The sequence below is a fragment of the Triplophysa rosa genome, linkage group LG19 (assembly GCF_024868665.1).
Source record: "Triplophysa rosa linkage group LG19, Trosa_1v2, whole genome shotgun sequence".
In the NCBI taxonomy this organism is placed as follows: domain Eukaryota; kingdom Metazoa; phylum Chordata; class Actinopteri; order Cypriniformes; family Nemacheilidae; genus Triplophysa; species Triplophysa rosa.
In genome coordinates this window covers 12,726,114-12,753,863 of record NC_079908.1, presented here as the reverse complement: position 1 = coordinate 12,753,863, position 27,750 = coordinate 12,726,114, and the positions used below count along the sequence as shown (strand labels likewise).

Below are 27,750 nucleotides of genomic sequence, written 5' to 3'. Positions count from 1 at the left end.
ATTTGCATTAAAACCACAGTATCCACAAATTTACCATTTTCTAAATATAGGAACCATACTCCAATTAATAATCTTTAGTAAAACCACAGCAACTAAACATACCATAGTTTCATTATATTCATTATTATACTAGCTATAGTTTATGTTTGTAGTTAAATTATGGTAATAAGTCCAACAAACACATGGCTTCTACACTTTACTATTTACAAGAACCTTACTACTTACTGGTAAATTGCTGCTAAAACTGGTAAAGGGAATATACAAAATAAAAGAACACTGCTCATAAATACATATAGGACTAGGGGGCTAATGAGGATAATTAGGCTAAATGATCATACAGGATTATATCTAAACTAAACATATGTGTGCTAAACATATAAAGCTCTTAAAGGAGTTGCTCACTGCAAAATTTGCCCCCATTGACTTTCCATAGTAGGAATAAAAACTACTATGGAAAGTCAATGGGGGCAAATTTTGAAGTGAACTACTCCTTTAATACCACTGATTCTGTGAGCTACTCTGTGTATTCAGTAGGGTGCTTCAGAGGCATAAGGTATACGACAATAAAACAATGCACAACTGACATAAAGGAAATTTACTTTTAATACTTGAGTACTTTTAAAAGCACGTACTTCTGTACTTTTACTCAAGTAAGAATCTGTCTTTACAACTTTTACTTGTAGTGGAGTAATATTTGACCAGTAGTATCTGTACTTTCACTCAAGTAAGGAAGTTGTGTACTTCGTCCACCTCTGGCCACAATAGATTGAAATCCTGAAGCACCCGCAAGGTCCTCCTGCCCAAGAAGGCCCGCCTGGCTCGTCTGAAGTTTAACATTGAACAACAAAATTATTCAGAAAAGGCTTTGGAGAAAGTGCTGCGAGACCAAAATTGACTCATTTTTTTGGAGGGAGAGAAATGCTGACTATGACCCCAAGAACACCATCCCTACAGAGAAGCACAGTGTTGGAAACATTCTGCTTTAGGGTTTTTTCTCTGCTACGGGTACAGGATGACTTCACCGCATTGAGGGGCTGAGGGACGGGCCCATGTACCGTAAAATCTTGGACGAGAACCTCCTCCACTTAACTAGATCACTGAAGATGCAAATCAATTTATAACCTTTATATAATTTTTTTCCACTGATTTTTTATCTCTATCAGTTAAAATAAAACTACCATCAAAATTATAGATGCTTCATTTCTTTGTAAACAGGCAAACTTACAAAATCTGCCCTCACTGTAACATATGACAGTGTCCATATGTCCTCATTATCATACATGTCATTAGTAATCAAATGCCCTTGATATTTTACACTGGCACATGAAATATTCAGGTCGTTATCGCTTTTTTGTCCTAAATTTCATGGCAACACTTTATTATTGCATTTAACATATATTCAGTAGCTATTGGCAGCCAGCCCTACTTGGAGCAAATCATTTGCATACACAAGATGGTTCATTAGTAAGCATACAGCCATCTTAATAACATCTCAGTTGTTCAAATACGTCATTCATGTGCACAGTAAAAACGAAAGTAAGCCTAATCCCCACTGTACTCCATGACAAAACATGGCTAAACATAAGTGGCTAAAGCCCCCAAAGCCACCCCCTCGCAATGCCACTGGTCCTCACACAGGCAAACACACTGTAAAAACCCAACTCAAAAAAAGTTCAAACAACTAATTTTGTTGTGTTGGTTGAGCAAAAGTCCATGAAAAAGTTCACAGAACTTCTTTTAATAAGTTCATTCATTGTAACCAAACATTTTCTTCATTAACTTAAAAATATGAGTTGTGTGAAAAATTCTTTGCAAGTTCACTCAAAAAGACCTCTACAAATGTAAAAAATTGAGTTACGTCAATGTACAAACAAGAGTTTGAAAGTTCCCAAGATGCACTGCAGCATGTTCAATTCGGTGTTTCTTATTTGTTTTTCTTTTAAAGATTAGTGTTTTAGTTCTTGCAGGAATAATTTATGCTTTAATCTTGTTGTTACTGTTTGTTATCTGTTGTGTTTAGAGTTTTTCAATGAATGATGGTTTTTGATTGTTACCATGGTTGAGATTTGTGTGTTCAATGTTGAGGTGTAAGTGCAGACCCAACGTAACTCAAACTGTTCAAGCAGTTGTTTGATCAAAGTTTACTCAAATTGTAGTAAAAGACAAAAATATTTGTTTATTTTTAAATAACCAATTTATATTCTTTATGTTCAGCCAACAAAAGTAATTTGTTATGTTGTTCATTATGTAAACTTGACTATGTTGTGACAACTAATGACTTAAGCATAATTTGTTTGTACCTCTCAAGAAAACTAATAATCCTAAATTACCTCAATTAATTATTTTTTGTATCTCCAATTACAGTACTTGTTTTAAATCAGTACAACTAATAATCCTGAGTTATCCCAATGAATTATTTTTTGTATCTCCAATTCATTATTTTAAGTCAGTACAACTTCTATTTCAAAAAGTTCAGTGAACAAGAAAAAGCGAGGGGAAATTAGTACTAAGATTTTTTTGTTGTTGTGAAGGCTTACATTTTTTTACAGTGCACAGTGACTTAAAGGGATTCACCCAAAAAAGTAAAATCTGTCATCATTTACTCACCCTCGGTTTCAAACCTGTACACATTTCTTTGTTCTGCTGCACACAAAGAAAGATATTTGGAAGAATGTTAGCAATGTTCAGTTCTTGGTCTTGCCATAGTATAATTTTTTTGTTCCGTTGAACACAAAATGAGATATTTTGAAGAATTTAGGAAAACAAACAGTACTGGGGCCTTTTCCAACTATGGTAGTCAATGATGTCACAGAAGTGAAAATTGCTAACAGTCTTCCAAATATCTTTCACTGTGTTCATCAGAACAAACTAATTTATACAGGTATAAAATGACATGAGGGTGAGTAAATGATGACAGAATTTTCAATTTGGGTGAACTATCCCTTTAAGCTTCATTTGCATTATATGAACAACTTTCATTCTTCAAAACATCTGTATTTTCTTTCATTTTTGGTGTAAACGTTTCCTTTAATCCCCTAAACAGCCACTTTCACTCAGCTCCAAAACAAAAGATTAACAAACTATGTGGTTAATCCTATAAGAGATCCCAACAAACAAAACACACAAGTATACGGGTATCTGATCTCCGCATTCAAAGTTGTGAAATCCAGCATACAATGATCAGATAAGATTTATTCTGATTCTTACACAGAACTCTCTCAATGAACCAGATCTTAAATAAACCCTCTTTAAATGGACTGGAACACAGGTATTCCAGAACATACCCTGCCTGAGAGCCTTGCACAACATCACTGATCTGAGGCAAGTGAAAGCAAGTAACTAAAGCTGTGAAGAATGTAGAAGATACGTCGGGTCTTGAATTAGTGAAGTTGAACAGCTGTTGTGTTCAGCAACACAGAAAAACAACCAAGCTAATAATGCAATACGTTGCACTTTGTCACATGTTTTTGAACATCATTTGATTTAATTTTAATTTAAAAATTAATTTTGAAAGGAAATTGTGCTTACTATGTGCATTTGAGGCAAATCAAATGCAAAAAGTGCATAAATCTTTATGATTCGCAAAAGGTTTAGATATAGACTCTCTAATGTTCGGAGTACATGATTTGGCACTGTCTTCAGAGCCGAACTACTTTATTAATGAATCCACTTTTATGGCTCATGGACACGCACACGTTTGTTGAATTAGTGTGACGTTATATATCAGGACCCGTTTAAAAGCAGCTTAAACCAGCTGGACTGTGAACACAGAGCATCTTCAACCAACTCAGAAAGAGCAGCAACAGCAATTCAGATGAACTAAAAACATGAAACGAGAATAAAGAAACGTATCACTATGGTAAGTTGATTAATTCTATGTGCATCGATTCTTAATCTGAATGTTATCTAGAATTGTATCATTAAGTCTTTATTTTTAAGTTATAAGTTTGTATTTGTTAACACTTTTTAATGCATAAGCAAACAAACTAACAATGAATAATACTTCTATACAGAAGCTTTAATGTTAGTTCATGTTAAATGTAGCATTTACAAATACATTTTTTAAATCAAAAGTTGTCTCGGTTAATACACAGTGAACTAACACGAGTGGTTGTATTGGCATTAACTGACATTAACAAAGATGAACAAAACCCGAAAACAATGTTAAACTAAATACTTTTTTGTCATTCAACTTTTTTATCAAACTAAATATTTTCTAGTAAAAAAATGACAGGGCAGTGTATACTACATGTTGCACACTTACGATAATGCGCATAGCAAACATTCACCATGAAATTTACAGGGTCTGTTACAGGCAGCTGTGATTGTGTTGTAAATGAGTTCTACGCTGCCATAATTCAATCACTTTATTTTTCCTTGTTCATAAACCCAGGTTATATAGACTCAACTGTCCCGGCCAATCGCAGCGAGGTGAGAGCAGGTAGTTTCCTTCATACAAAAAGGAAGTTGTAACTGACAATTTCATTTAAGGTTTTAGTTGCCTGTGCCATGCACTTTAATTGATACACCAAAGTAAAACACTCCAGAAACCTCACGCTCCAACAATTACTGGAAAAAAGTGCACGGCTATAACCATGACGTTACATCTTTGTTAAAATAAAATAACATTTGTACTGCTATGATAATTCATTGTTCCTCTCAACCCAGACAGGTTCCCCATTTACTCTGCACCACAAGAGCGGATTTAATCGATCCAATTAAAAAGGAAATTAGCACAAACAGTGGTCATGGATCTTGGGAACATGTCTGTTCAACCCCACTGCACGGTGGACAATGGCTATCGTTTCACCTACTTAAAGATCTCCTACAGCATGATCTTCATCTTTGGCGTGGTCAGCAACACCATGGCGCTGCGCCGGTTTTGCCACATGCCTCGAACCCTCACCAGCACTGCCGTCTACATGGCCAACCTTGCCGCTGCTGATATCTTCTTTGTAATCTCCCTCCCGTTGCGCATCTATTACCATCATAACAAAGCCGCCGCCACCTCCAACCGCACCACTGACTGGTCTCCAGGAGGCGTCTTCTGTCAAGCGACCTTCACCTTAAAATACATCAGCCTGTATGGAGGAATCTTCTTTCTGGTGTGCATCGGTGTGGACCGCTACTTTGCTGTCGTGCACCCTCTGCTGCAGCACCTGAGGAGGGTTCGAACTGCCCGCATGCTCAGCACCTGCATCTGGTGCCTGGTTCTAGCTCTTAGCGTGTCTCTGCCTTTCCTGAGGTCAGCCGCATCCCGACAGAACAAGCCCTGCCTTCCAGATCCTTCTTCCAGACGGAACCGTACCATAATTCTAGCCGCTCTCGGGTTGGTTCAAATTGCCTACCTGTTACCTGCACTACTGTTGCTTTTTAGCTATTGCAGCATACTGCGCAGGTTGCCACGGCGACGGAAGATCTGTCATCGCCGTACTCTCACCATAATCTACTGGGTACTAGGGGTCTTTTTTCTTTGTTTTACCCCTTATCACCTTAATCTACTGGGTTACACACTCACACAGGTGGGCCTTGTGCACAGTTGCGGCCTGGCACGAGTCACTAAAACTCTGCATCCTGTGGTTCTCTCATTGGCCAGCACCAATTGCTGCCTCAACCCCCTGATATACTACTTTTCTAGCACCCTGGTGCACAGAGAGGGAATCGGCAAACGGGAAAATGGAAGTCTACAGCTTTCTTAATGCTCAATAACGGCAGATTATTAAAACTTGCGATGAGCAACAGCCCTCAACACATTAACTTCCAGTGTATTTAGGGTATATATTTTATGTAAAGCAGAATGTTAAATTCCATTCGGAACTACATCTGACTGAAGCTGACGTTAGAAGACCAACTGTTTAAAATAATTTATTTAAAAATGAGAAGGGCAACATTTGGTACTCACTACTCTCCATGCAAGATTCTCCATGATGACGTGTTCGCAATGCTCCAGGTGCTTCATCATGTCGTGTTTGAGAGTGGGCTCGGCTTTAATGAAGCTCTCGATCACCTTGTAGAAGTCAAAAGCGTGCAGCTGGAAGACGCCCAAGATCCAGGGGAAGCACAGATCCGTTTCTACTGAATCGCCGGCCCCCGAGCCCCGCCCGAAACCCCCATTCTTTAGGGAGTTCCCTGGAACAGGAAATGAGATGCAGTTAAGGTACACAGAAGATAAGAAGTGAACTATCATAAAGGAGAGGAAAGCTGAACATGTCACTCTGAGTGCCATCACCAATAAATGCTTATAAAAGTCACGTAAGCCACAAATTAACTACTTACCGACATAGGTCGCCATAACAACTTCCAAGGCACATGCGAGCAGCGAGGTATGAAATGTTGCATTGTTGAGAAGTTTACTAAAATGTAAGCAACATGATTTATTGTCAGTGGGTAAAAGAATGATTATTTATGACAGTTTAAGGTGTATAACATTTAGCAGCATCTTGCGGTGAGGTTGCGAATGGCAACCAACGGCTCACTCCACCTCTCCCTTTTAATGCACTACGGTGGCTAACACAGGACTAAGATGTCCTTTCACTTCTTTGCCGAAGGAGATAAAATATTGACAAAACACACTCTGTAGAGCAGTTTGTCAGAATGAAAAATAGCTCAAGGTATTAAAAACATAACGCTTCATTATGTAAGGTCTTTAAACACCTCTAAAGACATAGTTATGTATAATATATTGCATTTCTGTCAATACATCCTCCAAAAATTGCACGTTGGACCTTAAGATTTTCAGGAAGATGTTGATTCTGGTTTTACCTGAAGTTCTGCACAGAAAGTCTTTTCTCCTCCTAAAGACAGCACAGAGGTGACCATCAGAAGGATTGTATGAGTTATAATACAAATATCAGCATGTAAAGTGTCTTGGTTTCATTAAGGCTTACCGATTTAAGCATGGACTCCATTACTTTGTAGTAGAGCTGAGCACCAAGATTAAACCGCTGCAAAGTAAAAAAAGCAGTCTATTGGTTCAACAAATGTTAAAGGTTGAATAAAAAATAAAAAGCACTTGGTTCATCAATTAGTACTGTGATGGTAGGGTTTCTTTTAGGGATGTACATAATGTTCAAACTTATGCAATGTTTTATGTTTTAATTTTTATGTTTCTTTTACAGTCGATATTATAAACCAATCTTAATCTACAAAATAGCATTCACATGAAAATGAAATTGTGCATCATTCAAAACAGTTTAGCGTAGAAGGTTGATAACTGTTTATATTTATAAAAAAAACACCTAAGAAATCAAGAGCTATGCCTTAATAAAGAAAAAAGTCCTATTGATTCTAAAAAGTCCTTTGTTGGATTTACCTTTCTGCCCAGCCCCTCACAGCGCTGGCCCACAGCCTGAGCAAACTTCTGGCTGAAGACCTGACCCAACTCATCAACCCTCTTAGTGATCTCTTCTGAGGGGTCAACAGTGCAGTTCTGACAAAGAATGGAAATTACAAAGTTATACAGGACCGGTCATTCTGTCTAGTAAGAAAACGGAACTTTCTTTTAAAGGATATTAGCTTGAAATAAGAAAATACCTTGAAATAAACTTGGAGATTGTGTGAGGGCTGGTCACTAGCAGAGGTGAGTTCAACCCTGAGTTGCTGTATGGAATTCATGGCAGCTCTGGAGAATAAAAGTGGAAACAATTTTAAAGCAAAGGACAGGACAGGACATCACTTAAGACCACCACAATGTTTAAAATACCCTATTTAAAATTAAAACTCAACTTAAACATTTATTGTTTTGCCAAATATTATTATTCAAATATAAAGCATTATCTTAACAAAAGTAAAACCCAGAAAATACGGAGCTTTAGGAGCCACGTGAATACATCCGGGAACTCCATCATGTGATTTTAGGCTTAAACCCACCGAGTTACAAAACAACTGTTTATATAATCCCATTCACACAAATGTGGCACTGTGACAAGTGAGAAAATTCTCAAAAACCTTTTTTACAACTAGCACATAGAGCTGACCTTCCTCAAACATTCTACTCAACCTGTGTTCCTGATGTTCTGGTTACAAAATGGATCACAGTCATACCTGATCGGTGTCTGAGGAACAGGAAGGGTGACGTCCTCTCCACACTGATTCTTTCTCGGAGTCATTTCCACCTTTGTCCTACAAGGAAATTGAGTACTGATATTAGATAGAAAAAAAACACATACCACTGTGTCTGATAAGCAGGCTGCAGGGCTCTACACTGCGACCATTTCGGTCGCATTTGTGACTGGAAATTAGTCTGTGCGACCGTGAAAAGATGTTTAGGCGCACTGGCGCGACTGAACCGGTCTAAACTCATAACCCATTTAAATACCATCAAATTAAGAAACTACGACTCCCAAATGTGCTTACATTTATTTTACGTGACATTATCCACTGCATTTCATGCTAGTCAACTGAGCGGCGTTTCACGTTATGAGAAAGGAAAATACGCTTACACGCCATTTAATGCTCCGCTTTTTACTTTCGGTTCTGATGTGATGTCCCTAGGCTGTGCGAGTGTGCGTGAGTGTTTCATCAGGTGTCGTTTGGAGGGGTGTGTGTCTGGCATAACTGACACTTGTTGGACGCAGAATTAATGTTTCGTTGAGCGATCGCCTGGCTTTCGACAGCTGAGCCCAACACGCTTTCTTTATGATGTTGCTTTTGGTGCTAATAAATAAATGTTTGGTTAGAAAGGCGTAATTTGCGGATAGAACCAGTGTTGGGTAAGTTACTCTGAAAAAGTAATGAATTATTAATTCCTAATTACATATTAAATAGTGTATTTAGATTTCTGTACAAATTACTCTCCAAATAGTATTTAATTACTTATTACTAATTACTTTCTATATCCTATATCAACGTTGATTAGTTAAGTGATTCAAGGACATGAAATGGCTCTTTTAATTCATTCAAAAAAATCAGATGTGCTCAACCAGGGGGGCGCAGATGTACTGCAGGTGGTGCGCGACGGTTCCCCAAAACCCAAACCTTGGAACTCGATTGCGAATGCAGGGAGGAACGCGATTGCAAATTGACGGAGGGCAATGTTCCGTCTAACGCTTAATATCTACAAAGTAGGCAAACGTCCACTCAGGAAGCAGCCACAATTACCTTTACATCATCTTAAGAAACAGGTAGATCATATAAGTATGTTTGTCTTTCAGACTGTCATTTTAGAGCAAGCACAAGTCTCTCTCTCTCCCGATGAGTTCAGTGCGCGTGAAGGGAGTGGCGTGTAAATAAAGTGCCTTTTCATATATTTCTGAACTTGGACGGCTGTTTAAAGCTGTTGACAGTTATTAAAGATGTAAAGCTCTATTTTCGAAAGCCAAATGACACCACACCGCGTCTGTATTATAAACTGCAAATAATTTCTCACTCGTGTTAAAACCAATGAAACGCGCACCGTTCTTGTGATTTGGCAGATTAATCCTTTTGGTATAATGCCCAAAACACACACAAAAAATGCAAAAAGCTAATGGTATTTTAATGGAAACCATTCATTTCTGTAATGGTTTCTTTTGTTTTTAATCAGTGTGTGTATGGTGTTGTGTATTGTTTAGGGGCCATTAACATCTAAAACTCATGGAAAATGAAGGATGCGCCACTTTCTCACAATGTCCGGTTGCTCACACTCAAGTTATATTTGCGGAAGACAGAGGGCCGCGACTCCAGATGCGTGCATCATCCACGCTCTCGGCGCTTGCTTGTGCACCCAGTGTCCAAGCAAAAAACGCGTGAACCAATGAACAAGTGACATTTTTAGTCATAGTAATAAACTGTTTTTAAGTGTAATGCACCGCAACAGCCAAGTGACCTTCCCCAAATGACAGTTTGGGAACAACATACTGTGAGAGCTGGAGCCGAAAAGCTGAGTAGCCAATGGACGGACCACCCACTATATATGATAAATATTCCCAACGAGTTATTACAGAAACAATTCATTAAAGTGTTTCGCCCTCTTTTGTTGCAGTTGAGAGCTGGCTGTAACCAAGGCAAGACACAAAGTTCACACAAGACTAATGTGCAATTTGATTCCATCGTTTGTTAATCTCAAATCAAATATTATTAATTAGGCATATGCATGTTTGATACATTTTAATGATTCCCTGTGTGTTTCGGTTTGTCTGTATTCTGTGGATGACAGTAGGCAACAGTATAATAACGTTATTCAGTTAAACTCGCCGCAGTGATATGAAACTAATGTGGTTGACATTTCTGAAACTACTTTATAGGTGTGCGCATCCTGAAAAACAATGCACACCCTGAGAATGTTCGTCTTTAAAAAACAAATTTAAATTGTCTGTGCGCCTATATTTTTGACAGTGCTCCTAAATTTTTTAATTAAGCAGCACAAGTGTTTCTAAAAAAATTTGTTACCGTACAGCCCTGAGCAGATTTTAATCTCATACGTACGTTTCAGTTTTGTTGGGGGAAACTGTTTCATCATCAACTAAAAACAACCTGGCATCAAAGTCTTTGTTCTTGTGGTACAATTCTTCATATTGCTTGGAAAGTGTTTCCATCTGTATGAAAAAGCAAACAGGGGGTCACAAACATTGCAACTATTTAAACTGAGGATAAAATTATATTCAAAGGAAATGTATTATATGTGGTTGCAGGTCTTGCTGCAATAACACACTGCTTATTATCAGCAGGCAAACAGAGGGTCTATAAAACAGCATACTCCATTACTTAACTGCAATAAATGTCAAGCAAAGGTTCAAATAAATGGTGATAACAGCAACAGCAGCTATTAAGTGACTCAACAAATATCAGCTTATTGTATTTTCCATTTTATAAAGCAGAACTGAATTTTGAATCAACTTCAAGGATGGGAGCATGTTATGGGGACTTGATGAGACATATGCCTAATTTAACAATTTGTAGTTATTTAGGATTTAACAAACAGCATAATAAATTTGACCAGCTTATTATTAAGTAAAACTGCCAATATGCCACTTAAGAGATCACTATTGTGACTACAATAGTCACCATCATAAGATTTAAGATGGAAACACTGTCGGAACAGAATAAACTTTTGTTAAATGTCTTCTATGGTATGGTACAGACCGGAGGAAGCCCTTGGAGTCCTGACAAACCCGCAGAATCCAGGAATGCAGAGAAAGTGGTCTGGTACATGTTTTTCACCTGAAACAGACAATTATGCAAACATGCACATAACAATTACAATCAATCATCCAAATGCACAGGGTTTTCAATGTTATTACAAGTGTGTTATTAAAGTCGTGGTTTATGGAATGAGGACTATTCGGGAGCAATGGATAATGGGATTGTGTGTGAATGGAGCACCAACCTCATCCACGTTGCAGTCGCCCTCTTTGCAAAGGGTCTCCAGTAACTGCATGTCCATCTCTGGAGGACGAGGTTTGGCTTTGCCCTGATTACGTCTGGATGTTCTGGTCGGAGGACTCAGGGTACTTGAAGTAACCGCTGACTCTGGAATGAAGATGAGAGAATAAATGATAAGATGAGATCATTTCCTCAAACTTCTGCTGTCCGAATTTAGCATTCTCAGCATGTGAAGTTCTTTTTTTGTTAGAATGACACATTTACACAGTATATAGTTCTCCATTTATCAGAAGATTTAACTATGTGTATACCTGGGACAAATACATATATGGTCATTGTCCATATGTACACAATGACTAGGGGTGGGAAAAAAATCGATATGGCGATTTATCGCGACATTCACAGCGGAGAAGAAATACGAGCATAATGGCAGACCAACAACAAATTAGAGATGCGCCAGCATGTTTTAAATGAAAGGTTTGGGCACACTTTGGATTTCGCAGTGAATGTAAATAAGTAGACGTGGTTAACTCTGTGCTCTGCAGGTTGGGAATACTCTTTTGACCTTCTTCTGTAGTTTGGTGATTCGCTCCAGTCCGGCGCTTTCTCTCTCACCCCATGTACTGTATATATCCCCCACATATAAACATATAAAAATGTCTGTTGAAGGTCTCTGGCTACCTTTCATACTGACAATATTTTAGTGGCATTTGATATATTGTTCTGACTGAGCAGAGGAACATGAGAAACACTCACTGTAAGGGGACTGAAGGAGAGAAGGGGAGCAGTGCTTGCTGAAGAACTCCAGAACACACAGCAGCAACTGGAAGGATATCACAAGGTCATCCTCCATCTGTAGAGATGTTCCTGCAAAGGGAACAGACGCAAAACTATTAAATAATAGAAGTGGAACACTGTATCTGTGAAACGTATCAACCAGATGGAAAAACTCATTATTTTGACTGTAACATGAAATGCTTCTGACAGAGCATTTTTATGGTTTAAGTGAAACAACGTAATGTCACACATATAGATTTCCTGTGCTATTTTTCCTTATCGGCTCACCTTTGGCCAAGAGGAACATGGTCCAACCGTTTTCCAAAAGCTCTTTTCTCCTTGGAGGAAAGAGACAGGATGATCAGATCATTGATTTTTATGGAACAACACAACAATATTGTGCTAATAACAGCTGGACAAACAAGAGAAACCAAAGAAGAATTGAAAAAAGGTAATTTTACTCACTTAGCTTTGTCAGGCTCTGCAAAGATTTTATCACAAGTCCTGCAGGGGAAAAAATGGTTTAATGTCAGTGTAAGTTTTCCTTTACTACGTCTGTCATATCATCTGGAGAAGCATGTATGCACTATGCAGACCACAAGTACTACACATCAACTTAGCAATTTCATGTCAAATTCCACTCTTTACGTTTGTTATATAAAGGTAACAATAAAAGTGTTGAACATTTTTTTGCAAGTTCTAATTGATAAAATACACTACTATTTAAAGGTTTAGGGTCATATTTTACTTCACACATTATAGTTAAAACATTTTCTAAAATACAGTTTCAGTTATGTTCATGAAAAAAATGTAATATGTTGGCACATTTAAATTTCTCAACTAAAATTATAACATTCAAAACAATTAAAATGACAGAAAAACAGTTAAACTTTTTTTTAAGACATTTAGACCATAAATTCTGTAAATGTAGTGTAAAAATCACTTGAACACAGAGTGAAACTATTCATATATTGTTTACAAATCTCTTCTTGGCATTTGTAATTTAAACAATTGTTTCTCCAAAAATAATAATTCCTCATTTGTGACAATTTCCATTATGACCAACATTTTTTCCCCTACATAACTTTCCTCTTATCGACTTCATTTATCATGCAGTGAAAATGCTGACGTGCAGTAAGTACCTTCTGACATACAGAACCACCCATCTGCTTAACCACAAATCAGACCTACCATTACAAGGCTCCTGCCCTTGATTTTCCTATGTACCACCTAGGGCTGTGCGATTTGGGGAAAATATCTAATTGCGATATTTTTGACAGACATTGCGATTGCGATTTGATTTGCGATTTTAACTTTTCTAATTCAAGCTTCAATTCAATATTGTTGTGTGGAGCACAGTATGGGTATAGTTACCCTGAAAGAAAACAGCAAAAAAAAACATTTAATTGTTTCCATTAAAACCATTACAAAATTAATTTTTGTAGTGTGCTTTGGGCATTATTCAAATAGGAATTAAAGTTGTTAAATTGGTTCCCAAATTCCAGATTACATCACACCAATAGAATCCAAATACCAGTGTACACTATTATAGTTTCCATTAAAACAAATACAACTCCCATTGTAACCCTTAAATCCATAACATTTTCTATTGTGTTAGTGAATTATTAAAATAGTTCATAGTTTACATAGGCTGATTTATTATTTTTTAAGTATGTGGGATTTTTTAAAACAAGTAAAAAATGTGCTGAATGTTTAATTTCATCCAAGTGAAATTAGCAAAACAGTTAGATAGAATTTACATTTGTTTGAAACGCGGAGCTAGGCGTGAGTTTACACAGGGTGCGCGCGTGCGTCAAGCCTCGTCCATATTGCAAGATGCCCGAGCCGGACTCAAGTACTATAAACGTCATTACGAAACAGGCTGTGTATGCGCGTCAAGTTTAAACGGCTCGTCCGTGCAACGCGGGGCAGAGAAGCGCGAGTATGACAGGCTGTGTGTGCGCGTCAAGTTTAAACGGCTCGTCTGCGAGAAGCACAACGCGGGGAAGAGTCGCGCGAGTATGACACAGGCTGTGTGTGCGGTCTTCTGAATTGGACGGTTCTTTAGTATTTATTTACCTAATATGATCGATCTGACTCTGCAGATGCCATAATAACACACACTGTCTCTCTCCTGCCTTCTGTATGTTTTTTTTTTTTAATGACGGACGTTTATGCAGTTGGCTGGGGCAGTGCTGATTAGGCATAACGGAGTTGCGCTCACTCAGTTGGTTAGCAAGAATGCCACTCAAAGCAGGCTTGGAACAGATGCGTTTCCTATTTTTCACATCGCTTCCACATCGCAGCATCTTGCGATTGGCAAATCGCAACGTCTCACATCGCGATTGCGATTCGATTTCGATTAATCGTTCAGCCCTAGTACCACCTAATATCATTATCTTCCAAATGGAGATCATGAACAGATGTCAATAGGCCATCACAAGAGTTGGAAACTACGTCACCGCTGGGTAAAGCAACTTCCCCTACAGATTAAATCCCATTGTATTACAATGCGCTTGTGTCATTTAAAGCTACTTACATTTATCTGTACAGACTTTTTTTGCAACTTTAATATATATTAAACATGAAAATTAATATCTGTGCGTTTATCTGTTTTGTGCACTCAGACTGCTAATATTCATTTAAGTGTTTTGAGTTTATACACCCTAGCTCGCGTGTTATTCAAACGTGATCGCGTCACTGTATTATAAGAAATTACTTTAAAATACTGGTACACGTGTTAACAGAGTGCAACTTGTTAATATTTGTTAGTAAATAAGATATCATAAACTGCTAAGGTAAGGTATCTTTTTTTATTGCAATTAAAATAAGATTGTTTGTTCATTCATAATACCAAATGTAAAATGTTAAAACTTAAATTGTGAAAACCTAATAAATGTAGAACTTTAAAATTAACGAAGGTTAAGAAATACAAAGTATTACATTGTGCTGTAACTAATATCTATAAATTAGACCTTATTATAAAATGTTTACCATATTGTGCTTCTAATTTTTTTAATGGGTCGCTTTCAATACTGCAAATAAGTTTCTAATGTTTCTGAATAATCATGGTCTTCCGTTTACTTTACTACATCAAAAATTATTCACCCCTCTATCACAGTAACACAGATCAGACATAATTAAACAAGCATCCATAATGCGTGGCAATGATCCAATGCACCCACGAGTAAAATATCTGATATTATACATTTTACATTATTAAAATATTTTTATAATGTCAGAAGCACTAGCGAGAACAGAAGACATTTTTTGTAATTTTCTGAAACAGAAAGTGTGATGCGAGTCTGACAGGAGGGATTGGGTCATGTTTATTGCCTTTACTGCAACGTTAGTTCATTTTATCGATATAATGCAGGACCAAACCGGACAGACATAAAGAATAAAATGAGACAGAGAACATCATCACTGAATTTATTATATGGAGTTCAGTAGTTAAAATCAAGTACCTGCGTCAGGTTGCTGTCCCATAAACAGTACAAACATTAAATTAAGACAAAAAACAGCAGTACTAGAGCCCCCATTTAGCCCCGGGGTGTTTTTAAATGAGGATCTTGACTTTAAACAGGCGGTAATAAGTCATTAAGCTCTTATAAATTATTTATAAGACATTTAATTCAGACACTCTTGTTAGACTTGGATACGGCTGTAACCGGAACATCGTTTACCCTGCGTCGAACAATGCGGAAGTCAAAAACCCAGAAGCGTGTAAAAGGCCTATATAAGCATAACCAGCACAGCAGATTTTCACTGTATCAAGACTGCTGCTGCCACCTTCAGGTGGGGCAATGAGATTCCTAAAACAGATTTTATAGCATTTCACTGAATTTATAATATATTCACTAGAATTTTCAGATTATGTGGAAGATTATGTAGATGGTGGCACATACAACACAGGCTAGAGCAAATTCTGCAGACAAAACGCATATCTTTTAAATAAATTCATGATCACTTCGAGTAATATACCTGTTGTTTCCTTTCATTTAGGAGTGACGTGAGATGAATCACACATTCCTCAGATAATGCAGGTGAATATCTAGATATACGTATGTTGAGGGAAGGGTGAGCACACCCTGAGACATGTCTGAGCACTGCCTGGTTAGTAAGCCTTCAGCCCTTCATTAACAATCAACACACATCCTTCTGTATTACTGTATTCTTTAAGAACATCTTCCCTCTGATCTGTATGTCCCAACAAAAACTCCCTGTTTACACCAGGGATTAAGATCTATCTCAGATGATCTGACACGAGACTTTAATATGAATCTTAAACAATGTCTATCGCACTTTAGGTGGTCTGCTGCGATCATATCATAAGGAATCAAATTTCAAATAAAACAGCTTGACATACTATGAAAACTAACAGTATCAATCAGATTTCAAAACTTCCCCTGTCTACAAATACAAGCCGTTTATAAAGCTACAAAATGGACGGTTCTACACTGTCAACAATGCACAGTTTGCATTCAGCAATAAGTGACTGTCTTTGGTGCAAACCTTATTAACAATACAAATGCTGGACATTCAACATACTAACACTATACATAAAACTCAATATATACAAAACTGCAACATTTAACATTGTATGATCGCAAAATGTAACCATTTCTTATATTGCTAATCTGATACTATTCTGGTTTTAAAATATAGAAACATCTTTTCTGTAAAGCAGACTTGAAAAGTATTGTGAAAAGCACTATACAAATAAATTGTGTGTGCGAGTTAAACACACAAAAAGCATGATTCGTTTAGGATACTCAGCAAAAAATAAAATGCAGTTTAAAAATACACTCTTAAAAAACATTCTTAAATGTCTTTAAAGTACACTGGACATTCAATAGAAAACTAAACAGCATACTTACTTCACAAATCTTTGATAGAGGGCCAAAGTGACATTGTACTTGTTCTCCAATCGTGTAACAGCAGTGTTCACTTTAGGGCTGATAGTGTCCACGTTCACGTCCATCTTCTTTACAAGGCTTATGACCTGCATCACACTGTAAAGAAACGGCAACTTCATTTATAGATGCTATTAACACATTACACTCAATCACAAATTGAGTTATTTTATAAAACAATTGACTGTCTAGGCTTGTCAATACTAACTTACGGTTTAAACCTGAAAAAAAAAACTCAGAGTGCTAACCTCAAAGGGAAAAATCGATAATTCTTCATTACATTTATTTTATATACATACCTCAAACCAATGACCTTCTGGAACTCTGTGAAAGTGAGTTTGGTGCTCTCCAGCTCAATGCCTGTGATAAACAAGCAGGCACCCCAAAGCTGCCTGTTTGAATACAGCATCTGATATGACAGAAACACACAGACGACATTGTAATCACACATTTATAAACCAATGCACCAGATTGGAAAAAAACGTCTGTATATATATATATATATATATGTATATATGTATATATGTATATATATATCAGAGGAAAGCATACATGTGCCTTGTCCAGGGACCTGATCTCCTTCTCCCAAATTCTCCATGCATGATCACAGATAGGATTGGTGACCTGAAGCTCCTGGCAGAGAGTCACAAACTCAGGCTCTTTGTCCTTATGTCTGGTAAAAAATAACAGAGTTGACAGACGTGTTTTTGACAGGACTAGTGTTTTGAGGATTTACACTACAGGACGTTACCCACAGATGAACAATTGACCATGGTATCGTGAAAGTGTAATAACCATGTTTTTGCCAGACTGATGTGTCACCATAGTTTTATTACAAATCAGTTACCATCATTACACTATCGTGACTGCAATGAAACAATTGTAAATTATTGGTATAACTATGGTTAATTTCGTAGTAATAAAGGCATTATCACCACACACATAAAGTTCAGTGACTATCAAACACAAATAACTGTCTGCATTGATCATTCAGTAAGTTATAGTTTATAAGAGAAAAGTAATCAGTGTCAGAGGAGGAATATTTCAGAGACAGACATTCTTACCGTTCTGGGGTCAGCGCTGTGTTGTCGCTGTTATCCGGCGATCCGTTATTTATGTTCGCCTTCGTCTCTTTCTTTTGCGGTGTCCCGCTGCTGCGCTTCTTCGGCGGCATCTCGAATGTTTCTCGATGAAGCTCGTTTCCGGTGACAGGACAGCCAGCGAACACAAACAGCGTGTTTGTGGTGTAGTGGTTAGTGGTTGGATGTCGGAGCCTGAGATCGCTTGTTTGTGTCTACAACTCCCCAGTATTTCCTCAACTACCGAAACGCGGGAAAATTGACCAACGTAACGTCCGCCAAGAATGTGTCACTTCCGGTTCGCTGTGTTTAACACAGAGACAAATTGATCAACAACATATTTTCAGTATAGCTGGTGGTGTGGCGTATTTACGGTGAATACTGGTAACTGAAGCGACTGTAGTAACATGAAAGAGTTTGGGTCACATTCCAAATGTATTTAACTTTCTGGTGTCAAGAGTTCGAGTAAACTTAATTTTAAATTGTGATAAATATTTAGGGAAGTAAATTCTTTAAAAGACATTCAGGTTTCAGAACCGATTAGTGTAACTTAATGCGGATTTATAAATGGTTGTTTGGAAACTTACCGATTTACAATTTCTATCAAATAACAAATTCTAAGGCTTGCCTTAACTCGAAAGATGTAGATTTTTTATTAACTCCTCTCTTTCATTAACTATACATATAAAAAACCACGAAGTATCTTAATTTAAGTGGTTTCAGTTAATGCATTTTGTCTTATTTTAGAAAATGTAGTGCGTCTACAATATACTGTTGTGGAAACATTACTGTTGTGGAAACGTTGTGGAATCAAACTGCTCAGTTGCAGTTTGATTCAATTATGTATGTCATAAAAAGACATACAACATCCCCACTTTACACTAAGGGTCTGTTTGTTAACATAAACTAACAATGATCAATTTTAGCAAATATTGTTAATTTCAACATTTAATGATACCTTTTTTAAAAACATTTTTTTCGTCTGTTAATATTAGGTAATGTTCAATGAACAAGCATGAATGAACAATGATCAACTGTTTTAACTAACTAATGAAGATGAATAAATGTTTTTAAATATATTGTTCATTGTCTTGAGCTAGATATTGCATTAACCAATGTTAGTTCACCCAAAAATGAAAATTCTGTCATGAATTACTCACTCTCTACTTGTTCCAAACCTGTATGGATTTCTTTGTTTGGTTAAACACAGAGAAAGATATTTGGATAAATGCTTGTAACTAAACAGTTCTTGGACCCCATTGACTACCATAGAAGGAAAAATTACAATGGTAGTCAAAAGTGCCCCAGAACTGTTTACTGTCCTACATTCTTCAAAATATCTTCTTTTGTGTTCAACAGAGCTATATGTACATACACACAGAGTACAGGTGCTGGTCATATAATTAGAATATCATCAAAAAGTTGATTTATTTCACTAATTCCATTCAAAAAGTGAAACTTGTATATTATATTCATTCAACATTCAGACAACTAATGAAAATCCCAAATTCAGTATCTCAGAAAATTAGAATATTACTTAAGACCAATAGAAAGAAAGGATTTTTAGAAATCTTGGCCATCTGAAAAGTATGAACATGAAAAGTATGAGCATGTACAGCACTCAATACTTAGTTGGGGCTCCTTTTGCCTGAATTACTGCAGCAATGCGGCGTGGCATGGAGTCGATCAGTCTGTGGCACTGCTCAGGTGTTATGAGAGCCCAGGTTGCTCTGATAGTGGCCTTCAGCTCTTCTGCATTGTTGGGTCTGGCTTATCGCATCTTCCTCTTCACAATACCCCATAGATTTTCTATGGGGTTAAGGTCAGGCGAGTTTGCTGGCCAATTAAGAACAGGGATACCATGGTCCTTAAACCAGGTACTGGTAGCTTTGGCACTGTGTGCAGGTGCCAAGTCCTGTTGGAAAATGAAATCTGCATCTCCATAAAGTTGGTCAGCAGCAGGAAGCATCAGAAGCGTCTCGCCTGGGCTAAAGACAAAAAGGACTGGACTGCTGCTGAGTGGTCCAAAGTTATGTTCTCTGATGAAAGTAAATTTTGCATTTCCTTTGGAAATCAGGGTCCCAGAGTCTGGAGGAAGAGAGGAGGCACAGAATCCACGTTGCTTGAGGTCCAGTGTAAAGTTTCCACAGTCAGTGATGGTTTGGGGTGCCATGTCATCTGCTGGTGTTGGTCCACTGTGTTTTCTGAGGTCCAAGGTCAACGCAGCCGTATACCAGGAAGTTTTAGAGCACTTCATGCTTCCTGCTGCTGACCAACTTTATGGAGATGCAGATTTCATTTTCCAACAGGACTTGGCACCTGCACACAGTGCCAAAGCTACCAGTACCTGGTTTAAGGACCATGGTATCCCTGTTCTTAATTGGCCAGCAAACTCGCCTGACCTTAACCCCATAGAAAATCTATGGGGTATTGTGAAGCGGAAGATGCGATATGCCAGACCCAACAATGCAGAAGAGCTGAAGGCCACTATCAGAGCAAACTGGCCTCTCATAACACCTGAGCAGTGCCACAGACTGATCGACTCCATGCCACGCCGCATTGCTGCAGTAATTCAGGCAAAAGGAGCCCCAACTAAGTATTGAGTGCTGTACATGCTCATACTTTTCATGTTCAAACTTTTCAGTTGGCCAAGATTTCTAAAAATCCTTTCTTTGTATTGGTCTTAAGTAATATTCAAATTTTCTGAGATACTGAATTTGTGATTTTCATTAGTTGTCAGTTATAATCATCAAAATAAAAGAAATAAACATTTGAAATATATCAGTATGTGTGTAATGAATGAATATAATACACAAGTTTCACTTTTTGAATGGAATTAGTGAAATAAATCAACTTTTTGATGATATTCTAATTATATGACCAGCACCTGTATATATCCTACTATGGTTGTCAATGCGGTCCAAGAACTGTTTGGTTATAAGCGTTGTATCAGATATCAAATCATTTTATAGATTTGCAACAACTTGAAAGCAAGTAAATGACAGAATTTTTTTGGGGGGGGGTGTACTAGCCCTTTAACAAATCGAACATTATTAACCTTTGTTTAAAAGCAACTGTCTTTTTTTATTAAACGGAGTATTTGTTACTCATACTGAAGATATGATGGACCAGTAATATCAGGTGACATTCGCTGCATCTTTTCTTAGGTAAGATTATCAAATATATCAGGCAACATATTTTTGAGTTTTTTCATTTTGTTTATTCCCTCTCATCTGTCAAATTAAATAGTGATATACTATTGGTCACATTTTGTCCCTTATGGAAAAAATCTCCCTTTAGAGTTGTCCACACCACTAGACTGGACACAGACAGTGACTGCATGTCATACAGCTGGAGTCAAATGTTCTCTATGAAATAAAAACACATCTATTCAGTCATGTATGTATATTATAGCATCTTGAGGTCTTTTCTTTCTCTAAAGGTTTATTTATGTAGTTCACCCCGTGAAATGTGCGTTACTCTTTAAGAATGAATGATATATTGCCACTATTTAAAAAGACAAAAGTATTTGATATAAACAGGAGCAAAGGCACTACTGTGCTTTGTCTGCCTGGAGTGAGAGATGTAATAAATAAAATTGCCCACGTCAAAACCCTGCACCCATGAGAAACCATCACATATACCATATATATGACTCGGGGAGTGACCATATGGAAGTGCAACTTTCAGATCTGCTTTGCAATAATACAGAAAATAAACATATGCATGAAGAATGACAAATTCCAATTGTAGTCCTATTTTTTGGCACACGCATCTTCAGATATCATCTAGGTTTTTCTTACAGTATATACAAAAGGTACTCATCCTGTTTCAATGAATGTGTCATTAACACACAGATACATGGTAAAATTACCAATGCTCAGAGGTAAGGCCATGAGACTTGGCCGTGGATACAGACATTATTCCTTGTTCAAATGGCATACGCAGACTTGCGGTGCTTGTAACAATATCCTGAAAGAAAATTAAAACCCTTTACGGCAATATCCCCTGAAACTCCACAAAGTGACCTAAACAATGACGCACAATGGGTGATTGAAAATGTTATGCTTTAGGAAGTATGTAAAAATACAGCATATGGAAAAATGTATACGAGTCGGACAAAAAAAAAGGAGAGAGAACAACCTGTTATATATCCCAGGGAGAGCATACTGTATAACCAATGAGAGAGATGAGAGAGAGAAATCTCTAAAAGTCCACTGATTTCAGGCCAGGGCCGTGTTAAGGCTCCGCTCACAGGAGCATGGTGAACGGTTTCTCCAAGAACTTGCGGAACTCAGCCAGCCATTGTGCACCTACAGCGCCGTCTACCACCCGGTGATCACAGCTCAGGGTCACAGACATCATACTAGCAACATCAAACCTATGAGAGTCACAAGTCCAAGAGTCACACAGATAGCATACATACACAGCACCCTAACCAGTCATGCAATAAAATGTTAACTTTAAGCATTGACGGCAGATTTTGCTCACCCTTTCTCGTTGTCTGCAGGAAGCAGTCTCTTTTCTGAGCCACCGACAGCTAGAATGCATGCTTGAGGAGGGTTAATGATAGCAGAGAAATTCTTGATTCCATACATTCCCAGATTGGAAATAGTGAAGGTGCCACCCTAGAAAATCAAGACCATCTAAAAAAAAACCTGCAAGACAGCTCTTTGTATGAAGAATATATTATTGTAAAACAACTGTAATACCTGGAATTCATGTGGCTGCAGTTTTCCCTCTCGTGCTTTAGCAGCTAATGCGGCTACGTCTTTACTGATAGACGCCAGGCCTTTAATATGAGCATTAAACACAATGGGAGTGATCAGACCCACAGGCGTACTGACTGCAACATTAACATCCACCACATGATTTCTGTGTAAAGAGAAAAAGCATTTGATACATTGGTTAGGTAGTATGAGAAAGTAGTGGTGCCCTCAAATGGCCATAAGCAGAATTGCACTGTGGGAGATCACTCACTGTCTGATGACCGTATCCATCCAGGAAGAGTTGGCCTCTGGCACCTTTAAACACGCTAGAGCTGAGGCCTTGATTATAAAGTCATTGACCGAGAGTTTGATGTTATCTGCTTTCACCTCCTGATCATGAGGAGATACATGAAAAAGAACAGTCATTACAATTTCATATATACTGTAATTTAGAGCTTACTAAAGTCAAAGCTATGGAGTTGGGAGAACGAAGTTCACTCACAACATTGAGTTCTTTCCTGAGTTCAAGCACTTGGTCCATGTTGACATCCACAGACAAGTAATAATGGGGAATAGTTTGTTTTGACTGCATCAATCTCTGGGCGATCACCTACAGACAGGGAAGCAGAGCATTATGAGTAAGACAAGCATGTGTAAAGATCTGTATTTATATATGAAATGTTTCTGTGGTCAGAGCACAGTAGCCAACTCACCCTGCGGATGTTGCTGATGGGGATGTCGGTGAAGGTTCCTGTAGGTGCGGCAGCAACAGCTGGAGTGGCTTCAGGGGTAAATGCGGGTGCAGCAGGGGCGGCAGCTGGGGCCTGGTGGTATGAGAACAGACAGCATATTTTAACAAAACACTTTCTATTTACTGTACCAAATACAGCACAAAGTGGTGTTCTGCCTCAAAATTTTGTCTATTCTGGTGCATTGCTTAAAAAGGTCCTCTTAAATTTAGCGACTTACAGGACTGGGTTTAGATGGAACGAAACTGTCAATATCTTTCCTGGTGACTCTTCCATCAGGTCCAGTTCCTATGGATACACCAGACACATTAAATATAAATCGCACAGAAACAATACAAGCACTCTAATAATAAATAAACTCAAACAATTTAGGGCTGTCAATAGATTAAAAAAATTGATCGCGATTAATCGCACCCTTTTCGTGAAATTAAACATACACTATATTTGTTTAACATGTTTATTTTAGTGCTGTCAATCGATTAAAACAATTAACTAACTAATCACACACAGCTTTTATGTTTTTAAATATACTTTTACATTCTAATAATTTCACATTTTATCTCCAAATTAATGTAGAAACAACACATTTCTCTAACGGCATCATTTTATGAATGAAAGCCAACATTCTAATATTGTTGGCTTTGCAACTGATGTCTTTATTAAATATATTATTTTTTTCTGAAATCAAAGCCATTATAATAAGTGTGCCCTTCACACAAATATACAGAAAATAAAGTTCTCAAACACTTTACAGTCTTTACTGCTAAATACAGAATAATCCTCATTAAAGGTACAATACAAAATCACATTGATTTCTTCTTTTCTTTTCAATTTGATTAACATTAGTGACAGGAGTCACAGCAGCACGTTTAAGAACGCGGCCCCTTTAAGAGCTTCCGCTCTAAACAGGTCTAATGCGCTTCCTATTTTCACTACTCTTTGCATTCATTTAAGACTTTATTTAACTCGTTGAAGACTTGCGAAAATACTAGACAATGTGCTTTCTTGCATAATCTTGTGTGTTTTTGATCATTCAAGCACGAAAGAGAAGTTAATAGTGGTGCGCCGTCTGAAAGATCCTGACGCAGCCTTTAGCCCATGTGTACGCCAGACGGGACCGCTGTCGCGTTGCGTTGAGTCGTGTTCCACAGCCAGAAGCTGTCAATCTATACTGGACGTGTCAATACAACCATTTCAAATCGCGCCTAAATAGTTTAAAGGCCTTAATATGAATAAGAGCGTGATAACAATGTAATGCTAGACAATGATGACAGAAAAAACGGATGTTGCGTTAATGGCGTTAAATATTTTTTTAACGCGTTAATCTGAAAAAATTAATCGTATGCGTTAACGTTGACAGCCCTATAATTTACTAACACCAATGCCACTCTATCTCTGAGGAATCAACTGTCCTTGTACCTGTGACTTGGGCAAGGTCAATGCCCTTCTCAGCAGCGAGTTTCTTGGCTAGAGGGCTGGCAAACACCCTGCCCTTCCTAGCAGAAGAAGAAACAGCTGCTGGTGCAGCAGTAGGTGCTGGGGTGAGAGCTGCTGCTGGCGGTGGGGTAGCCACCTGAGAATCGAGTTTTCAGAGAAAAACACAAATCACATACATAATAAGCTAATTTAAATGATTTTATTATTTAAATAAAGTCAGTAACTGATCAATCCAATCCCGCATGCAAGATATAGTCCTACCGATTCACAATGTTATCTAATTACAACCATTTATCTGTCAATATTGTGTCAGTCTATTCTTAATGCCCATGTCTACAAAACCGGTATTGCATGATTACAGCATTGCAAAACATTACAAATATTTCAAAGCGACCTTTCACTTTTAGCAATAACACGAAACTGTTGATATCACGTTGATGGTAACAGACTTTGACCTATATGAGAATGGCCAGATTTAGAGTATGCAACATCATGCCATGTTGCTCGTTTCAATTAAAGTGCCGTTGCAACTTAAATGAACAGTAAATGGCTGATGGCTCAAGTAAATAAAGGAAAAATAAGCAGCAGAAGAAATTACAGAGTTGTTTACCGGTGTGGGGGCGGGAGGTGGACTTGCAGCCACACCAGTTTCTACATAGTCAGCAAATGCACTGATGTCAGATTCCTTTTCCACAATGATGCAGAGAGGAGTGCCAAGAGGAACATCTCTGGTGCCCTCTGAAATCAAGATCTTGGCCAGGTAGCCCTCTTCCTGAACCTCAAAACCTGAAAAATTGCAAAGAAAGATTTAATACCTCTTCTAACTTTAAATGTAGTTTATAAATATATTAAGTATCTCTGCCACTACAGATATGGAAAGGGTAATATTCAGATAATGGACATACCAATTGTTGCCTTATCCGTCTCAATTTCAGCCAGCAGGTCTCCCTCACCAAGCTTCTCACCCACCTTCTTCTCCCAGCGCTGCACTGTGCCCATAGTCATAGTGGGAGAGAGAGCTGGGAGAAGAACCTAGGAAAGACAAATTTAAATCCTTATTAATATTTCATACAGAATGCTTTGGCTCATTCATTTGTGGCCGACAACTTATACCTTCATATGGGCTGGGTAAGAACTTCCAGGAACTTGGGGGGGTGCTGGAGCCGCTGCTGCTGCGGGGGCGGAGCCAGCGAGTTTGTCCAATGTAAGATCCTTAAACGCAGGGATGAGGTCAGGTCTAAATGTCAAGGGATAAAGAGATGATGCACATTAAGTTGAGAACACATTAACATCAAGTCTTTGAGTGTGATTATGTGTTTCCATTCATAATTCTCTCGATCTTGCTGCTACTGATAAAAACCGCTTACTTGTCTACGGTAATACAGATGACGGCTCCAATGGGCACATCTCTCGTACCCTCGGGAACCAAGATCTTGGCGAGGTAGCAATCCTCCAGCAGTTCAAATCCAACTGTAGCCTTGTCTGTTTCAACCTGACCAAATGAATTTAATAATTAGAATATCTTGTCTAAAAACCCACCAACAGTGAATGCTAAATACTGGAAATAGGACAATTGTGCATTCTTCAAAACCCGAGCAAACTAGCAGGTTGTACCTCACCTCAGCTATCAGATCCCCCTCGTTGATTTTGTCACCTTCCTTCTTCTCCCATCGTGCAATGGTGCCCAACTGCATTGTGGGGGACAAAGCAGGAAGCTCCACCTGTAATATAATTACATTGATAAGAATAACGAAAATATCAGCTCATATAAATGTTAAGAGTGTAGAGAAACAGACGAAAAGTGCAGAGCATACAAATACATGAAAACTGACGTTTTGTGTTTATTTACGGGGATGTAGGCTCATTATGCCATTTATTTTAGTCATTTACATGACTGAAAAACTGAAATGTCTTCTACATAAGAATTGTCCGCTATGCTTCACATAGGTGTATCTGTGCTAATGCATAGACCTCTAGCAGCCAAAGTGTTCGGGACATGTCAACTGCAGCACTGCTTAAACATCTTGAAGGTGACACCACCAGAATAAAACGCAGTGATGCATCACATCAAAACTAACCGAAGCGGAAAAGTCACAAAAAGGCAAACATCACCATATCTGTTATAATTATATACAAAACAAATCAACTTTTTAAATTTGTCCCAACCTTCGCTAGGATATGCAAAAAAAAATCGCTTTCCTCTTTTCTTAAAACTAAAGCAAGAGAATTGAATATCCAGCAGTGCACGAGCCATCTTAAAGCAGCAAGTCTCTAATGTTTTGTCAAGGTGCCCATGTAGAAAACCCACAGCTAGCTTAGCTTACCTTCTGGTGGGGTGGCAAGCTGTACACTCGCGTGCTTTGACTGAAAGCGGCCGTTTGGCTGTGCAACACGCCCGATCTGTTGGTAAGGATGCTGTTGTACAAACGTCGACCGTGACACAAGCTCCGGATCCGGGCCGGGCCGTTGGAGTGGTATCGTTTGAGATGCTGGCATGACACCGGTCCGGACCGAGGACTGGCAGCAGGGCCCGAGAGGACACTGGGCCGGGTAAGCCTTGCAGACGGCCTCACCCGCAAAGCTAAACGCAACATTATTAACAGTGAATACGCCTGAAAAACCAGCTGGATATAACTAAAGCTACTCTGTGGTAGCAGCGGCGGTCTGTCCCCCCAAAACCGTTCAAACAAGCTCACTTTCCAATGACCTCCCCGCTCCAAAACATCACACTTTACGACGCTCTCCTTCGCTTCGTCCCCCAGGTGACGCACAAGGGTTGCCA

General features: G+C 38.3%; 3 protein-coding genes across 3 annotated transcripts in view; 1 reads left to right on the top strand and 2 right to left on the bottom strand.

Annotated features, from left to right (window-relative positions):
• rb1 (retinoblastoma 1) overlaps positions 1 to 18,345 on the bottom strand; it is a 31,394-nt gene extending 13,049 nt beyond the window's left edge. Inside the window, exons 1-17 of the mRNA XM_057360046.1 lie at positions 18,059 to 18,345; positions 17,547 to 17,667; positions 17,294 to 17,403; positions 16,959 to 17,093; positions 12,544 to 12,582; positions 12,367 to 12,416; positions 12,058 to 12,168; positions 11,306 to 11,448; positions 11,062 to 11,139; positions 10,405 to 10,514; positions 8,044 to 8,121; positions 7,534 to 7,621; positions 7,313 to 7,429; positions 6,888 to 6,944; positions 6,763 to 6,794; positions 6,277 to 6,353; positions 5,903 to 6,129 (exon numbers count right to left, since the gene is read on the bottom strand). Coding sequence (XP_057216029.1) covers positions 5,903 to 6,129; positions 6,277 to 6,353; positions 6,763 to 6,794; positions 6,888 to 6,944; positions 7,313 to 7,429; positions 7,534 to 7,621; positions 8,044 to 8,121; positions 10,405 to 10,514; positions 11,062 to 11,139; positions 11,306 to 11,448; positions 12,058 to 12,168; positions 12,367 to 12,416; positions 12,544 to 12,582; positions 16,959 to 17,093; positions 17,294 to 17,403; positions 17,547 to 17,667; positions 18,059 to 18,168 — 1,683 coding nt within the window. The 5' untranslated portion in view covers positions 18,169 to 18,345. The remainder of the gene's footprint in view (positions 1 to 5,902; positions 6,130 to 6,276; positions 6,354 to 6,762; positions 6,795 to 6,887; positions 6,945 to 7,312; positions 7,430 to 7,533; positions 7,622 to 8,043; positions 8,122 to 10,404; positions 10,515 to 11,061; positions 11,140 to 11,305; positions 11,449 to 12,057; positions 12,169 to 12,366; positions 12,417 to 12,543; positions 12,583 to 16,958; positions 17,094 to 17,293; positions 17,404 to 17,546; positions 17,668 to 18,058) is intronic.
• On the top strand, positions 3,432 to 5,896 carry LOC130570006 (lysophosphatidic acid receptor 6-like). The gene is made up of 2 exons (XM_057360051.1): positions 3,432 to 3,859; positions 4,394 to 5,896. Exon 2 carries the CDS (start codon positions 4,749 to 4,751, stop codon positions 5,697 to 5,699), a length of 951 nt encoding a protein of 316 aa, XP_057216034.1. The 5' UTR covers positions 3,432 to 3,859; positions 4,394 to 4,748; the 3' UTR covers positions 5,700 to 5,896.
• Positions 18,346 to 21,175: 2,830 nt separating the features above from the next.
• dlat (dihydrolipoamide S-acetyltransferase (E2 component of pyruvate dehydrogenase complex)) lies at positions 21,176 to 27,735 on the bottom strand. The gene is made up of 14 exons (XM_057360127.1): positions 27,293 to 27,735; positions 26,588 to 26,689; positions 26,336 to 26,460; positions 26,082 to 26,205; positions 25,874 to 26,000; positions 25,579 to 25,754; positions 24,951 to 25,104; positions 23,752 to 23,819; positions 23,496 to 23,606; positions 23,285 to 23,392; positions 23,054 to 23,172; positions 22,786 to 22,948; positions 22,565 to 22,701; positions 21,176 to 22,454 (listed from the first exon to the last, which is right to left on the bottom strand). The coding sequence occupies exons 1-14, from the start codon at positions 27,560 to 27,562 to the stop codon at positions 22,325 to 22,327; spliced, it is 1,914 nt and encodes a 637-aa protein (XP_057216110.1). The 5' UTR covers positions 27,563 to 27,735; the 3' UTR covers positions 21,176 to 22,324.
• Between the last annotated feature and the right edge of the window lie 15 nt (positions 27,736 to 27,750).